Source organism: Chaetodon trifascialis, chromosome 18, assembly GCF_039877785.1.
Source record: "Chaetodon trifascialis isolate fChaTrf1 chromosome 18, fChaTrf1.hap1, whole genome shotgun sequence".
Classification (NCBI taxonomy): Eukaryota; Metazoa; Chordata; class Actinopteri; order Chaetodontiformes; family Chaetodontidae; genus Chaetodon; species Chaetodon trifascialis.
The window spans coordinates 18,300,468-18,318,365 of record NC_092073.1 but is presented as its reverse complement, the minus strand read 5'-3'; the positions used below and the strand labels follow the sequence as shown (position 1 = coordinate 18,318,365).

Below are 17,898 nucleotides of genomic sequence, written 5' to 3'. Positions count from 1 at the left end.
CGATGGTTAAGTGCCGTATATCCACTTCCACCTCCTGAATACTCTGCATTCTACGCCTGAACTGGTGGGGTTGGATTTCAAACTTGAACAGCTCTTGTGTTGTCTACGCCCAGCGAGGAACCCTCTTTCCAGACTGCATGCAAGTGGACGCAGAGCACGTCAGCATTGTCGCACAGTTGTGCAACACTGGAAAAGGAAGCAGCTGACCAAAAGTGCAAAGCTAAGGGAAAGCAAGCATTTCCTACATCGACGTCACTGTGAAGAACAGCGTAGCTTTGGTGCTGCCCAAAAGAACAGAAGAAAGCCTGTCTGAGGAACATTGTTTCTCAACAGCAAGACAAAAGGTGAAGCTCAGCAGAAGTCTTTTTGCTCCCACCGCGATATAAACATCACTATTTCCACTCACCTACACGTTCAACCTGTTCGGGCTGTTGAAAACCATTCTGGGAAAAGTAGAAACCCCCCACGCGAGTAGAAAGAACAGAAGAAAGGCTGAGAAAGGTGGGTAAATCGGTTAAAAAAGAAAAGACGAAGATGCCATAGCGATTCCTGGAATGGGGCTGGTCTGCAAAGTGATTTCTAAGAATGAGACTATTCATGGGGTGGGTTTTTCCTTTAAGCCTGTGATATTTTCTGCTGCAGCATCTTAATCATCCTAAAATGAACTTGCTGAGAACCTCTTCAGTTGAGGAATGCTGTTTTCTTTGGCTGCTGACCCCCACGGGCAGCATGTTTATCACATCAGCCCCACCGGCAGCCATGCAATTATGTTTTTCATTACATGCCCGTATTATTTTGGAGTTTCCAACGCTGGCAACCCATCGACTTCGAGAAAAGAGAAAGGAAACTGTTTCAGTTGTGGAACCGTTGACATTCTTCGGTGCTCTAATGAAAAGGGAAACTCAACAGGAGCGGCCCTCTGTGCAGATCTGCGTTTTTGAGCTATTCTGAACCTTTTTATTTTTGCAGTCAGACATACTGCTTGTTGCCCGCGAACTGGCTCCGGGATGTGAGTAGATTTGTACACACATGGCTCTGGAGGCAACAGGACTGTCCAAAATACACACTCTGATGCCAGGGAGGACTGAGGGAGCTGACGCAGCATTAATCAGCACAGAGAGAATATGAATCAAAGGAGAGGCGAGCTCGGAGCCGAGGAGCTGCAGCCTCAAGCTTGACGAGACAATTAACTGCTAACAGAGCGTCATCTCCTCCTGAACAGCATTTAACCTTGTTTGTCATCGGGGTCATCAGCCCTCATGTGTTCCATCATGAGGCCGGCGATGCTGGAGCCTGACCTGACAGGACAGACTGAGGCCTGTCTGTGTGCGACCGTGTGGACTTACGCTGTGAATAACCGATGCCATGGCATCTGTGATCTGTTTGGGAGCGCCGGGGTTGCTCATGGCTCCACAGTAGAGTCGCTGCTGGAGAGGCTCTGGAAAGCTGGTTTGGATTGGTGTGGCTTTAGCCCTTCTCTTTCTCACTGGGACTCAGACAGCTTTTGGGCAGCATAACCTGGAGACATACAGAGATGGGGGTGGGGGTGGGGGGTGGGTTAGTCCACATGAAGCTGCAGATTTATTACATGAAGCAAACAAGGCGCTGAGATGCAGTAGCCGTGGGCCAGTAATTCCTCAATATAAGGTGCAGTCAGCAAGTATAATGATGGTGGTGGTGTGTTTTATTGTTTGGCTCTTGACCTCAGCACTCAGCAGAGAGTCCATATTGGATGAGCTTTTGAATACACTGACCTTCAGTTTTAGGACACTTGAAACAAGACTAAGGGCCCTATTTTACACCTGGCCAGGTGTCTTTGCCGATTTTCTGACACAGTTGTCTTCTTTACGCCCTGTGCCCACGTACATGTGGTAACCTGTGCATCCGTGGGTGTGTTGGTCTTAAAATGAGGTGTGGTCAGGCGTGTTGCTGGCACCTTCCTATCCTGAGGCAGCAGGACGTGATTGCACCACTGACCAACAAACACTTGGTCTAAAGTCAACGGCGCAGTATTTTCCTGCTGTTTAACGGGAGCATTATTCAGATCCTTCCACACCTGCTTCACCTCAGGAAGCTTGAGTGGACTCCTGCTGCCTCTGTAGAGGATCTGTTCGCTCGCTTTCACTTTGTGCATAAGCATTCCAAAAGCCAAGTGTAGGCGACCTATGATTAACTAAGATAGTAAATTCAACGCTTTTGTGCCTCGCACCTTACTTTGCATCCAGATTATGTGCTGTTTAATTAGCAAAAGTAGAGCTGTATATGTCCTAAATGCACTTTAGATCATGTGCTACAGAGTTTTCAGTCATGCTAGCAGCTCTGTGATGCTGCACTACACAGCAGCTTAATGCTAAAGTGTGTGTATGCTAACATATTTAAAAGTGTAATGCTGACCATATTCACCATTAGCTTAGCTTGTTAGAATGCTAACATTTGCTAATCAGTGCTAAACACAAAGCACAGTTGAGACTGATGGGAATGTCATTAGCTTTGCTGGTAATTTGTCATAAATCAAAGTATTGGACAAATTAAAAGAAGTAACAGTGAAACTAGAGGGAAAGTCAGAGGATGACCAAAGTTATTTCACGTCATCCTCTGGGAAACATGAATTTCATGGCAACCCATCCCACAGTTTTTGAGAGTTTGGACCAAAGTGGCAGTGACAAACACTGCCATGGCGCTAGCATGGCTAAACAGGGCAGCGACTCGTACACAGTTTATGTGATGTGGATGTAAACACTCCAAGAGTCAGCACTTTGACGTCATGAAGTGCTGACTTTTTTGCTTTTCAAATCCAATGTGTTGAAGTGCAAAGCCAGTAAAAACACAAAGCAGCAAGCTTCCACTTCACGTCTGCGCTGTGACATGTGATCTGACTAAGCAATCAACAGTTTCAGGATTTCCTGGAAGCGCCTCAAGTTCCCAGACGCACTTCAGCAACACAGAAGGCCTAAACCGCATGTTGTTTTTTTTGATGAAGAGGAAAAGCAGATGAATTACATTACACTTGATGAGCAGCAATGGCAGAGGCAGTAGAAGTACATCCTAACATGCTTTGTCAAACAATTACACTCGGTCGCTTTCTAATTTCTGATTCTTGATTCTTCCTGCAGCACTTCCTCACCACCATTAAGGTCATTAACCATTAGCGTCTGATAAGAGCCAGATAACACAGTGCTACTGTGCAGAGGACCCTTTGATAAGCGGCGGCACGTGCCTCAGCTAACCTCCACCTCCGTCACTCTTGAGCCGTCGTTACAGGACATATAACCAAACGAATGTGATAACAAGCAGCCGAGCTTTGCAGAGACAGTACGAAATGTAAGCGGAAGTGCCACAAATTCAGTGGTTCTGGTTTCTCAAATGACAATATATGCTGGTTTTCTTCATTATCTCTGACTGTAAACTCAATATTTTTTGGTTTAAGCGCAGCCAAAAAAAGACCACTGAAGAGGTCACCGTTGGGCTTTAGGAAAGATGACCAGCATTTTTTCACTTTTAAACCGATTTTTACTATTGAATTTTACTGCTGGGCTGCAGAGATCAAGCAGCATTTGCATGAATTAAGAGTGTATAAGTTGGTATAGTCCAAATGACACTGACATACTTTGTTTTATTGTTGTTAAAATACGAATCTTACTGACTCACTTTGACAGAACAGCGGTTTTCCTTCAGTCTAAAAGTAGAGCAGGGCACTCCTTCGGTTCACTTTCAGTGTCACAGTAAGAAATCATGTTCTGCCAAAGCCAGCCTGGCTCTCTGACAGCAGCTATCAAAGGACCGATAAGCCTCCTTGATGCCAGTGCACAATCATATCAATGACCTTGCTGACAGTTAGGTACAGTTTAATGTGTTTTTCATTAAAGCACCATCAATGACAAGAGATTAAATGCAGTGCAGAGGTATTCAGGAGCAGGACAGCGTGAACTTGTATTTGAAAGTAGACTGAACGCAGGCATTACCTGCTACAGACACCTGAAACTGAGGCACTGAGCAGACTACAAGGTGGCTCTGCCACGATGACAATCACTGCGCCACCTCTATTCAGAACAACAACTTTACCCGTTTGAGGGATTGTAATCCAGTGCAATAGTGGCGATGAAGGGGTCTATTGGAGTTAGCTTGGGTGTGTGTGAAGATCACTTTCTCAGTAAACCTAGACCCCACCGGTGTGGAAGAGGCAGGGCTGGCTACACAGGGATAAAGTTACAGAGCCCTGGGATCCTGAGCAGAAAGCATGGGAACCAGCTTATCTACCTCAGGGCAAGCCTGTAATAATACGGATAACAAGAATGATCAGAAGAAGAAAACAATAACATCAACTGCAATTGTCGTGCAAGCAGACTTTAAAAAAACCTGCAACTCAATGATCTATTTGTTTTTTGTCTGCAATCAGGTACAATCCACCAGAGGACTGAATAACAAGGAACTGATTGTCCCTTATGTAATGACTGAAATGCCCAAAGAGGACATGGATGAGTGCTGACAGTGCGAGAGGAAGTGAAGACAAGACGTTATGTACTTGTCCTGAAAGAGGTTCATCAAGTCTTCCCAAACTGAAGCCCAGTGACTCGCAAACTGTTCCTAAAAGAAGACGATGAGTGTGGATTTTTTTCCCACTTCTAACCTTTTCCATGCAGGGATTTAGTCACAGCTCACTCAAATGGGTGCAAGCAAAGCTTTGGGAAAACTACCCTTCTGGGAGGAAGTAAGTATGAAAACAGGAAGACGGCAACTGCCACAGACTGACGCCTGTCAGGAGGAGCTGTAAAAAAACAGAAATGGGGCATTCAAGGATTCTTTCGAGTGTCCAAAATGTCAGATCTTAGAAAGAGTGGCCTGAAAAACCATGTGTGTGTTTGGACTGGACCTATATTCCAAAGCTAATCTGGGTTAATCCAAAATGTCTGAACGTCTTCCCTGTGACATTACACGTTAACTCAGCCTTTCACAGCCTAACAAGCCGTCCTCTTCACGCGTCCTTCGGCCAGACAGAGAAAACTCTGAGAGCAGAGTATACGATCCGGATCACGTGTGTGAAGATGCAACCTTTGACTGAGGAATCCACAGAAAATAAAGACCAGCTGCAACGCTGCTTCTGTTTAACTTACAAATGTATTGAGCGTACGAGCCTCAAGATGTCTGAAGTTTTGTTGCATATCCTCAAACTCTTTTTAAAGGATGACCTATGCAAAAGCTCCTCTGTATGTAGGTCAAAAATCATCACATTTCCTATTTGACTGACTTGACAGCTGATGGGGAGTAACCTGCTATTTACGGTTTCTGAGGTACACAGCAGTGATTGTGAGGAAGTAACGTTTCCTTGCCTGCTAGCTACAGGCCAACTGTTTGAGAGCTAGTTAAACCAATCTAGTCTGAAATCTACCTGAATCTCACCAAAACCTTGACATTCAGACAAAGGTGATAGCTCAAGAGCAGTTTCTCTTTTTGTGATTATCAGGATCTGATGTGCACTTGGTGGTGACTCATCTCTCCCACGGAGTACAAATATATCAAAGTGACTCTGGTGTGTTGTAAATTTCCAGTATTTAGAAAAGATGCCCCGCTCACCTCTGAAATGCTAAATTCTCCTGAAAAGAGCACTTGGTCCTTTCAAAAACATAAACACGTTGTCTCTTTCAGGGAAGTTTTTAGATGCACTGCAGGGACAGGACGACAGGTTACAAGGACACTCGGAGGACAGCTCTGCATTAGGAGCCTAGAGAGGAGATGAGTCAGCACAAAGCCGACCCTCTCAAAAATGCATGAGAAGCAACTGTCAGAGAGTTTTGAGTCTAACGTAAGATCTGTATTTGAAAGAAACGCCAACTTTTCACTGTGATGTGACGTTTGGAGGTAAAGACAGACAAAAGGTTCGAATATCTTTGCTACGCCTACCACAAAATGACGTCGAGGGGAAAGGAGCGAGACAGTCAGACCGCAGAGCAGAGGTTATGATCCAGACTCGAACTCACGACACGAGCCCACACGCGGCCAGGACACCCTGGCCGAGCCCAGCTTGGACCGGCAGCTTGGCACGTGAGCGTCGACCACAGACTGCACGCTCGTCTACAAACTCTATCAAAAGGGGCATAATTAAAGAACAGTTCAATCAGATACACAAACTGACAATAAAAAAGCCTGTCCAGAAATAGGAACTTGATCACAATGTCCAAACCTCAGCCGACACACAGGCCTGTACTTATAAAAGCGGGACAATGACAGGGAGGAGAGGAGAGCTTTAAGGTTTCATTAGAGAACAGGAAAAAAACAAGGCGCTATGTGACTTACTTGTTTCTGTTCAGCAGGCGATGCGTGGTTTAAGAAACAACACATGCTTCTCCCCCGAGACGCTGATTGTGATTTTACCAAATGACGTGAGGATAATTCGTGGCGTTTTATCTGACACGCTGTAACAGTCTGAACGCTGCAGCACGTTTGCAGAATCAACACAATTATCGCCGGTTTGAGACGTAGAAAAACGTGCGTGATAAACAGAAGTGGGTCGAACAGGGAGTGATTTAAGAGGACACTTGAGGAAATATGTTTTTTTGTAGGTATGAGTGGTTGGTTCTGATTCGACCGCAGCATTTAGAGAGCCATCACTTCCCAGAACACGTCCTTTAAAGGCTCTAAGTCAGGATTTATAACAGTGGAAAAGTTTGGGTTATTAAAACTCAAGTGGCTTGTCTGAGGCCTGTTTTTATGCTGTGGAACTAAGCAGGATTTGTTTAGAGCCGTCTGTGCTATGGCTGCAGATCACCGTGGTTGAAGGCTGAGTCAGCTCTACTCTCTCCTCAAGACAACTGGATGTTAAGAAAGTGTGAGGCTAGCAGGAAGAAGCCCGTTAAGTTTGAGCAGACCTGACAAATAGTGGCTCTAATTGACCACTAACCTCTATAAACACTGAATTAGAAAGGTAGTAAGTTAAACAGAAAAAAACAACAGGACAAACAAAGCGACATTCTGACAAATAACACAGTAACAGAAAAAAGGAGATCCATGATGGCATCGTACCTTCGCGTGCTCACAGCAGAGAAGCCACCGTGGACATTGTAGTGGAATTCTGAACCTTGCCGTGAAGAGAGACCCGGGGCTGGTCAGAGTGCAGGACGAAAGCAAACAGAGGGAGAGAGGGGAGGTAGGGAGACAAAAGGAACCAGAGTTAGAGATGTGGAGCGTGAGCCTCGGGAGATCGCGTGCAGGTCCGGCCTCTCGTCCAGCTGAGCGCTCTCTAAGACCAGCGTGCACGGACTGATAACAGCAGCCTTCCTCCTCAGGATTATGTTTCCTCCTCCAGCCTGCTGACAAGTAGCCATGTGACTCCAGCGCCCAGTCAACACTGAGTCAGAGGCTGCTGCCCAGGCACACAAATTTATCTGTGTCGGTCTCACACACACACACAAACACACACACATATGACTTAAATGTGGAACTTTAACCCCAATGATCAATATCAGTCTTAAGCAAACCAGTTGGACCAGTTGGACCAGTTGTTGCCAACCTGTTGGGCTTTGGGATCTTAAAACAAAGCCAGGTCTATTAGAAACTCCTCGCCACTGGTTGCAAATCAGATCAACAAAAGAGTGGCTCTCCTCACTTCATTTGAATATTTTTTACAGTCCTGAAGAAGTACAACTTTCCAGTAATTCACAAAAAAAACAAGAATTAGGAAAGTTTAGCCCATTTACTACAACAAACTAAAGGTCGACATGCTGTATTAGCATGCTAGCATACTAAACTAAGATAGCGAGCATGCTAAACATTATACAGTACGTACTAAACATCGGTACGTTAGCGTCATTGTGAGTGTGTTAGCATACTGATGCTAGCCTTTACATTAGCACTGAACATTTAACTAGAGCCCTGGGTAAAGCTAAACACAGTACAGCTGAGGCTGATGGGAATGTCAGTGGTTTTGCAGGTATGTGGTCATAAACCAAACTGGTGGACAGTAAAACGTTGGTGGTGGCGCTGCCATATGTAATCCTTGCATGTTTAAAAGACCACACAATGGTTTTGCACATGGTGTCGCAGGGGATGATCAAAGCTATTACAACTGAACCTAAAAGGACCACAAACGAGAGCACAGTATTTCATAGCGATCCGTCCAATAGCTCTTGAGACATTCCGTTGAGAACCACGAACGTGAACCTCACGGTGGTGCAGGACGAAGAGTCAGGGGGATCCCCAAAGTCTTTCGGATTCATCACCAGGGAACCATGATTTTCATGGTAATCCAACTGATAGCTAGTGATATATGTCATTACTTATTTTTATTTCAAAGACATTCAAATATCATAAAAAAAGGTGCTTCGTTGGCAGTAATAATGGGCCAAAACACACAAAAACACTGTGTGATCCTTTAATTGCGCAAAGACTACATGAGGAAATGCTGCATCTGAGCTGAAAAGGCATATTATCTCTTTCGCAATATGCAGGAGTGACATGAATTCAGGTTGCCACACAACAACAGGCAGTTGACCGGCTGGTGAAGAAAAAGGCTTTCTGCATTAAAACGTCAAGGGCGACATGAAAGGCAGCGCCACAAATGAACCTCTTGTCTCAAATAATGCAGACTGGACGACAGGGAGTGACTCACGGTGCACCGGCTTTCTTTACAACATTGGGCAACTTCCCATGAAAGGGCACTGCAACGTTGCCGGGAAACTTCTGAACATCTGTAACAGGTTTAATATGCAACCATAGTCTGAAGTAAGCGAGTACGGCCTATGTCTCAAAACTTTTTCATCCCAAGGTTGAAATAAAACTACTGCACATCATCTGCATGCTTTCGGGCGTGTTTATAAATTTCCACAGGATGTTTATTCATTTGTGAATATGTGTGCACTGTGTTCAGAATAAATGGCTTTACAATGACATGTTGCCTAATATATCTTTAATTATTAACCAGTCATTTCCACATTGCATCTTAAGCATGTCAAAAAGGTTGAAACCTAGCTGCTGAACTGGTAAAACACATCAGTTTTAAAGGCAAATCTTCCTTCGAATAAACCCTGGCATGCCACAGGTTCTTAGTGTATTTGGCAATGGAAAGAAAAACTTGTCATGTCATGGAGGAATCAACACCGTTACACAATTAATCCCACCTAAAGTCATGAAAGCCGGCAGACTAATTGTGTTTTGCAGCTAACAAAGAACAGTCCTGTGATCTAAACAAGTTGCTTACCCGTTCGCCAAATAATCAAGCACTGCATTCCACATCAGCTTATATGAGCCTTAGGGCTAAAGAAATACCCAACCTCAGGAGGAGTGTGTGTCTGTGTGTGTGTGTGTGTGTGTGTGTGTGTGTGTGTGTGTGTGTGTGTGTGTGTGTGTGTGTGTGTGTGTGTGTGTGTGTGTGTGTGTGTATGAGATATAACTGTTTGTCCCCAGGGATGTGAGCACACTATAGAGTCACATGCATGTCTTGCGGGGGAAAAGAAACGGAGTCAAAGCCACAGGCAGCTAAAATTGAAGTCCACTTCAAAGTCTGGGGCTTTCCTCAATCCCAGCAGTGTGCTGATAATAGCATTATCCGCTGTGGTCAGCTATATAAAGAGGTGTGACTTCATACGTGCGAGGTCAATTGACAACTTTTTCTTCGGCATGACCAACGCACGACGTGCTTCTGTCTCCACTCTTGACCTGCGGAGCAGAAACCCTGTCCTCGTTCTTGCCGCTTTGGGTCATTTTAAACAAACTTATTGAGCCACTTTGAACTTATTTTTGCTGAATGCGGTCGAATAAAGCAATCTGTAGGACTTCCAAACCATCCTGTGTATGCGTCAAAACAAGCCTTGAAAGAAATGAGAAGCTGAAAATAACATTTAACAGCATTTTTTACACATCCCACCTTCAGCATTTCTAGCTTTGACACTGTTAACACGACTCGGAAATTCTCCCTCCAGCTTCCTGTTATTCTTCTCTCACTCTGAGTCTACAACAACTCCACTAGGCCACACTCCTACACATTAGAAAAACACTGCAACCCAGGATAAACTATTTACCTTGAAGAGACGTATCATCAGCCAACAGGTGACCAATACAAGCAAAAACTGTATACTGTATCCAAAACCTGAGAGAAACCCACCAGAACACTGCTCAGTTGCTCAGTGCTCTCACCCACTCAGGCCCCCTGTGCAGCTTGGCAATGCAAAGACTGACCTCGATGGAGCTGTATACCACTGATAGCTGCCCTGTTTGTGGATCTCTATGGGGATTTGGCGGTGGTGTATGTTGATAGCTGCGCCTCTGCTGCCTCTGAGTGTTTTAGCCTGAAATAGCTCAGCAGTTTCAGAAGTCACCCAGCCACGTCCTGAGTCTTTCAACATGCAGACGTCTCTACCTCCCCGCGCCGCTCTTCACAGCCCAGTGGCCACGCTAGCTTCGCTCGGGGTTTGGCAGGGTCCGGCACTTCGGCACGACTGTGCTAAGTTATGTGCACACAGTCACTGGAGCTCTTCCAGCCTCACACAGCTAACAGCTGCGCTCGGTCACTGTGTGCCCATCTTTATCTCGCCCTCTTTGTCCCGTCGGAGGCGGCAGCGGCTGTGCAGGCGGCTAAAACGGCACCTGTCTTAGGGGTGAAGAGGGATTGACGAGGAAACTAAATCCTGGCAGCTCACAAAATGCCTGCTCATTGTCCTCTGGTCCAGAAAAGAAAACGCAATCACCGCTCAAGCATTTTTATACCTTGAAGAGGGTTTGGGGTGTTTGAAGTACTGTAGGAGGCCAACACACGCTCTGAAATGGAACATTTTTTTTACTGCCTGCAGACTAGAAATGTCCCTGCAGAGGAAATTTGAGACAAAGTTCAGAGTAGCGAGCCATATCAGTGAGTGAGAATATGAGAAGGCCAAACTCAAGCATCACTAACTCCAATGTTTTTCACTTTGGTGTATTTACTGCCATTGGGTTTTAAGTTTTGGGCGTGGAGGCAAATGGTTCTACTTCAGTGTCACCTCCTCTGACAAAAATAACGAAGCCTGCTGAGACATTCAATCATAATCGTCATGTCTGCAGTAAGTTGACATATCTTTACTGGATCTTTTCAAAGCTGTATTCACCAGCTAGCTGCTAACCTGGTCAGCTGCTTAGTGCTGAGCAGGTGGTGTACAGCAGAGTTATCAGAGCTTTTAGCTGAAAGCAGCCGCCTGCTGATGAGAGCCGTGAGACTGAACCTAAACAATAAAGCTGTGGACCATAAAACCAAAACAATAAGCTGAAAGATGCTAAAACGTACCATTTGATCCACAGATAATAGAAAGATATTGCAGCTTTAAAGTCTCAAATATCAAAAATCCCATATCAGTCACGTCACTTTTACACAACATTTTTACACAACTAGCGCCACACATAAGCTAACATCTTTTTTTTTTTTTTTTTTAACCCAGTTCAACCAGCTAAAAACAGGTGACTGACTCCAGTAGACGAGTTTGCCTTTCTCGGTTTTTTTTTCAGGTTATGTTTTTATATTTTTTTACTTCAGCCTCTCACCTCGCAAGTGTTGCATCTTACATGATACAAAGAATAAAATCGCTGCCGCAGGCTGTTCTGAAAGACTGTAAAAACAATAACTTTCCTGGCTAGTTACGCTCCAACATTTTAAACTTCAGTGTGCACTGGAAAAGGGGCGAAAATGAGCGCGTCTACCTGGGTGTCATGTTTCCATCACTGCCGACTGATAAATACTGCAGAGTCATCTGACCTGGGAATAAATGCCAACTGTACCCTTTCCAACAAAAAAAAACAGGTGTTAGTGGGTTTTTTGCCCAGTCTGAAAGGGGTACCGTATTATTGCTTCTATTCCTGGAGTTTCAGATAAATAACAACCTCTGACTCCATGGTATGTATCACCCAAAGGCATTAAACATCTATGCAAGAGAAGACAAAAGGAAAATGCTAAGTATGCTAAGACCTGCTGTGTGTGCTTTACGGTGCTGCAAAATGGATAAAAACAGATTTATGAGACCTTTCCACAGTCGCCAGTGACTGGTCCGATCCAGCTCCAGCCCTGTCTGGGTGGGGCACCTTCTTGTCAAAACGGCATCCAGGGCTGCTCGGGTTGCACCAGCTGCACAAAAGGTAAAGCCATGTTCTCACAGAAACGCGGTAATTGTGGAGCTTTGACCCAGTGCACTTGTAATAACTGTATTTACCCTCATGAGACTCAGACTGGGACGGGAATAAAATACCCCCCCGGGCTCCCAGAAGCCAAACAAAGCACTAAGATCTCATACTACGGTCAACACAAATCAGCCATTTATCCATTTCCTGGAAAACAACATAATGTGATTACATTTGTTTTTGCGTCTGCTAGTAAAGACTGAGAAAAGGCATGAGAATCTAAACTTAATCCCTCACGGGAAAGGATGAAACCAGCGAAGGAGGAGGTGGGAAGAGCAGCAAGGATGCCTCATTATGTCTTATGCAGTTGACAGTTTAATTAGATGCTCCAAAGAGACGACAATCTCCAGACAGCTTAATGGGGTTTAATGTGAGAGGACGGTAGCACCAACTCTGCACGTTCCAAGCCCAATTGCCAAAGCGCTTAATGGTAATTAAATGCAACTTAGTAGGTTAGAGCAGAGCAACAGCCAAGCAAGCAGACTGATCTGCAGACAATGATGTGACTCCGCAATTTCTAATGTAAAATAACAGTTTATGTTTGGACACATTTTGAGGCTTGATGTGTTTACTGACAAAATGCTGCGTCTGCTTATCTGCAGAGGTGAAGGTAAAATAAACGTGAAGAGCCGAGAGGCCGTGATAAAAAAAAAAACAAAAACGTATTATCTACCTCTTTTCCTTCCTTCTCTTCTGCATGACCAAGCAATTCACGGCAGGAATGTGGAGACACTCCGCTCGACTGTTTGTGCTTTGACAGTTTTTTCTCCGCCGGCGAAAACACTCGACTGTTGTCACAAATCAGTTTACAATGAGCGTGTTTGACGTTTTCCACCGAGGCGAAGGAAAACAAACAGAGGCTGAGAGTGCGATCACACAGATAAGATGGATCTATCTGATGTGTTCAAGCACCGTGCAGGATTATATGACAAAAGGAAAGCTGAAGCGCTCTGGAATTTGGGTGCTTTTTTTTTTTTTTTTAAAGACCGAACAAGGTCAGATTCACTGAGACCAACATTTCAGACTCCCTTATTGAACGAGTCCTTGACGTGCTCAGGTCTTGTGAGGCGGAAAAAAAAATAAAATCCTCACGCTGGCTTCATTTACTTCATTTTGAGAATCTTTAGGAGAAGATAAGCGCTTTATCCTGTGTCCCGTCTCTGCATCAAAGTGAAATATCTCCTTAAATAAGCTGCAGCACACATGGAGATGATACTGGTGAGTCAGCAGACGAGACACATCCTTCCTCCATCCTGCCAGAGGGCATGTCCTGACATCTCGGAGCCATGTGACAGATACGGCCCTTTTCCACACACATGTGCTGGCGTGGTTTGACTCAGCGCAGTGTGGCAGCCCGGCACAAACTGATGATGTGCTGGTCTTGAGTCGGTGACGCTGAAAGCAGCGCCCTCTTTAGTGGTATTCGCTGTTGTATTGAGTAACAGTTGTTGGGAGCCAGCCAGCTATTATCATGGATTTTCAGGCTGTTACGATAATGAAACTGATGATCTGCTGTGTCTGGCAATGGCAGCGGAGGCTATTTAAACATGTCCCTGACTCGTCCCTGAGTGATTTAAACATGTCCCTGAATGATGACAAAGCACACTGGATGCCTGCCTGGAGGCGGTGGGGTGCACTTTGACCTGACTCTGGAGATGGTCCATATCAGGCACGTTTAACATGGGAATGGAAAGGCATGATTTGACTCAGCGCATCCAAAAGAGCCGATGGAAAATGGCCTAGGAAACAATTCTGGCTCCCAAACTGGGGTGCAGGGACCTGGAGGGGTCCTGAAGGGGTTCCAAGTCAGGTTTCATGCTAAATGAATGTTAGTTGAAGTGGATTAGTGGATCCAATTTCAATGACAGTGTGGTTCACGATCCTCCCCGTGAATAAAGAGCACTTTTATCAACCAGCCACAACAAGCAACACACGGAGCCAGGTTGACTTTCCTCATTAGCTTCCGCTGTGCAAATGAAAAATGCCAGACAGCTCTTGCAATAAACAAGCCTCTACCGACGTATTCACAGCGACCTCGAGGGCCAGATAAGCTTTTTCATATTCAAGATTTGACCGACGTGTTTCCTCCACCATGAGCATCGCCAATTTTCATTTTCTTCCCGAGTTCAGTTTCACGCTGTGGACCTTTTTCAAAGCAGACGTTTTTGACCTGTCGCAGCAGGAAAAGCGCAGGTGGAATTAACAACAAAAACCGTGGCTCTGCTCCAGGAATTATTCCACTGCAGCAATTAATGTCATTAACTTCACCTGCGTTTGACAAAGCAAAATGTCTGATGTGAAAAAGCTAAAGCCAACTTGAGTTTCAGTCCATATTTCTCAGCCTGTGAGGAAGCCGCTTTAAAAATAAAGATCATTTCTTTATTCTTCAGTAAACTGTTACAGCCATTTGTCTGCAATATAATGCTATATTATGGCAGCTCATTAGCGTGTCTCGCTCCACTTTTATCTCCAAAGCTGTGGCACAATAGAAGCGCAGAACAAAAAAAGCCTCAAATGGAGGTCAGTGGGATGAGAACTGGGGTTTCTTACTGGAAATGACAGGTCATACTGGGACAGACTTCACCCAATGCTGAAACCACTCAATTAGTTAACTGACTACATTTACCTACAACACAATTTTAGTAACTGACCGTCACTTATTCAAAAACGACCATCTTTCCTCCTTGTCCAGTGTGAGAACTTGTTATGTTTCTAGGATTTTTGTTATTGTTGTAATGTGAACATCTGAATATTGAATAAAACAAAGAATCTGAAGACGACCCTTTGACCCCTGGGAACTTGCAATGCATTTCCTTTCCTTACATCATAAAGACAACAGATACATTGTTAGCAGCGCATGCTCTTTGTATGCTATGTGCAGGAGTAAAGTTTAATATTCACATTTATATTGAACTAACTTACCACTGACAGATCTTTATGATTAAGTCACCCTTTGACCTGAGAAACCATAAGACATGCTGAGCAATGGATGAATTATGAATGAATGAGTGAAGCTGACCACATCCTCAGCCTCAACACTAAAGACAAGACAAAACCCCGCTGAGCTCAGATGAGGACCCCCAGCCAACTCCTCCACACGACCATCACATTTTCTCTGAGGCTGCTGTCAGGAGGAGTGACCGTTAGCTTGCTAGGATGAGAAACTCTAGACACTGTCGTTTACGTCCTACCACCAGTCTGCCAAGAGGCTTAAACCAGTACAAAACTGTAAGTCCGACAACATTTCCGCCTCCATTACCTGGTTCACACGCCGAGGAACAAAGCGAAGTCGTCCAGCAGCAGCAGCAGCAGCAGCAGCCGCCGCCGCGGTCACTTCCAGTGCCTGTGTGGCAGTTACTGGCTGTCAATGCCGCCGCCTCTCCTCAGGGGAAAAGTCAGTTCATGACCTTCAAAATAACGACGGTTCAAAACCCAAATGCGGTTTTCACAGAGCAAACCGCCTCCGTTGCTGAAATGCACACACACTTTGCGGCTTAATTAGTCACCGGTGCCTGGTACTCACCTCAAACTCTCTCTGAATGACTTGCTCCGCTCAACCGGTGTCAAGACGTCATAATAAAAACATTTTTACTTCCGGTAGAAAATTAAAATCAAGCACTTTGTGAGTAGTTTAGGCAAATGCGTCCATTTACCACGGCGGAAACACACTATTACATTTAAAGATGAGCTCTGAGTAAATATAAGATGTCAAAACGTCACTTTATGATACGACAAATACACTGACTTCTTTCAAACGCCATTTTATGTCTTTATTTTGAAGTCAAGATTGATAAACGTCCGGGTTTTACTCGTTAATTTCTTGGAACTTGTCGCCATTCTCCCCAGACAAAATGTTGCGCCTGCGTACATGATGAATCATATTTCTGATGAAAGCCTGAGGGAGGGGGTCGTTCCGTTATGATGCACATGGCCTCCGACGACATAAGCAGAAAATAAACTATAAATCATCCGTGACGTCATTGCAGTGACGTCCTGAAAGCGTGATTTTGCATAAACTGAAAACCAACATGAGCATTAAAAGTGCAGGTATTTATCCCCAGTACATCTGTGTACTCTCACGTGGACTGACAACATTACTCTCACCATTATCAACATCCTCATAAGACAAATTAAATCAAAAGATCCCTAAGAAAAACAGTAATTTATTGACAAAACATCCAAATCTATCCATTTAGCACCTGCTAAGGAGCTTTTGATTGCATCACACAATCTTCAACAGATGGAGTTTGACCTGTTGTCATAGAACTGTTAAGGAGAAAGGCAAAGAGGAGAATTTCAAACTTTCAAGCTCAACTTTTAAGCCAACATGCACGAGAAATTTGCAGAACTGATCAAAAGAAGGCCCCAAGAACGCGAACCCTGTCATTCACCTCTTGACCAGCAGTAGTCCTCAACTTCCTGATGCTCTGTCGTCAGCAGGCCATCACCTGCCTGCACACCTACCCCTCATTTCCCCTGATTAGTTACCTGAATACACTCTACCAGTCCACTAGCTCACACTCTGCCAGATTAGCTATTATATTTCATAGTGGTCCAGCTTTTGCTCAGTCTATCTGCTAACCTCAGCCTTCTTGTTGCCAACCTTGTATCTGAACAAAGGCCACATAAACTGCCCTTTTTTTTTTTAACCTTATCTACTCCACTTCTCCCCACTTTTCTGTTCCCACCACAACTTATCTCAGAATTGACACATACACACACACACTTGGGAATTGGTAGTATCCTGACATAGACTGACAGAGGCACGCCGTATGAACAAATGGGTCCATCAATACAGTGAAGGTCTTTCACACATGAAGTTTTAGGTAGTTCGATTTATATATATTTATCAATGTTACATATTGAATTGTAGTTGGATATATTAATAAAGAAGGGGAATATGTGTGTCTATATTTACATGTATGTGTATATGGTTCATGTTGTTCTTCAGATAGTTGAGACTTTTGTGAAGTCTATCTATTGTTCCCTGTTCAGTTGAAGGTTTCTGAAAACCTTGTCTCACTCAATGATTCGTTATCACAAACAGTGATCACCTGATACTCCTGCAGTGCCTGCTATGCAGAGGCATTAAAAAGGCTTAAAGCCATTTAAAGTATTCAAAAGCTGGATTCCCACTGACAAATATACATGTACATATATGTACCATTAAAGTCTGATAGAATCATAATAATGCCACTCAAGGAAAACCTCTTATTTTACTTGAGTAAATGATTTTGCATCTGCCTTCAGTTGCCATGTATATATATCTACCTTATCTTTCGGGGAAACGTAGACTGATAACTTTGGCTGAACAGTGAAATTTGCAGCCTGCATGGTGCAAAGGTCACATCAGTAAGAACACAGTGACCCCTACTGGTGGCTTACTGCTACTGCTACAGGAGTTACACCTGTTAAAAATAATAATTACCATTCATTCAGATTAGTCCTCCATTTTTTGTGTACTCCATTCTTATTTTCTTCAATTTTCTGTCTTAATTTTGTGACAACCTGTCTGAGTCACGTGTTTGGGAGGTAATTAACCGGTAATTTTCACTGTCACCCCTAGCCTAGCTTGTCCAGTAGCATTCACTGCTAAACTACGCCTAAACTAACGCAGTCTCCACACATTACTCAGTTATGTCGAGTCATGGATGATTTGGGATATTATTAGGGTGGCGGTTGGGGTTTGGGTCTGTCAATCACTGAGAGGTGCGTTGGATTTGCACGCCGCTGCTGCTCCGGTGGAGGAAATCTCGGCTCTCCGCAGTG

At 44.4% G+C, this 17,898-nt stretch overlaps 1 protein-coding gene across 1 annotated transcript in view; it reads right to left on the bottom strand.

The window, feature by feature from the left end:
• Nucleotides 1-7,248, bottom strand: part of slc4a2b (solute carrier family 4 member 2b) — a 29,100-nt gene extending 21,852 nt beyond the window's left edge. Inside the window, exons 1-2 of the mRNA XM_070985510.1 lie at nucleotides 7,018-7,248; nucleotides 1,347-1,518 (exon numbers count right to left, since the gene is read on the bottom strand). Of these exons, the coding sequence (XP_070841611.1) occupies nucleotides 1,347-1,406 (60 nt within the window). The 5' untranslated portion in view covers nucleotides 1,407-1,518; nucleotides 7,018-7,248. The remainder of the gene's footprint in view (nucleotides 1-1,346; nucleotides 1,519-7,017) is intronic.
• Between the last annotated feature and the right edge of the window lie 10,650 nt (nucleotides 7,249-17,898).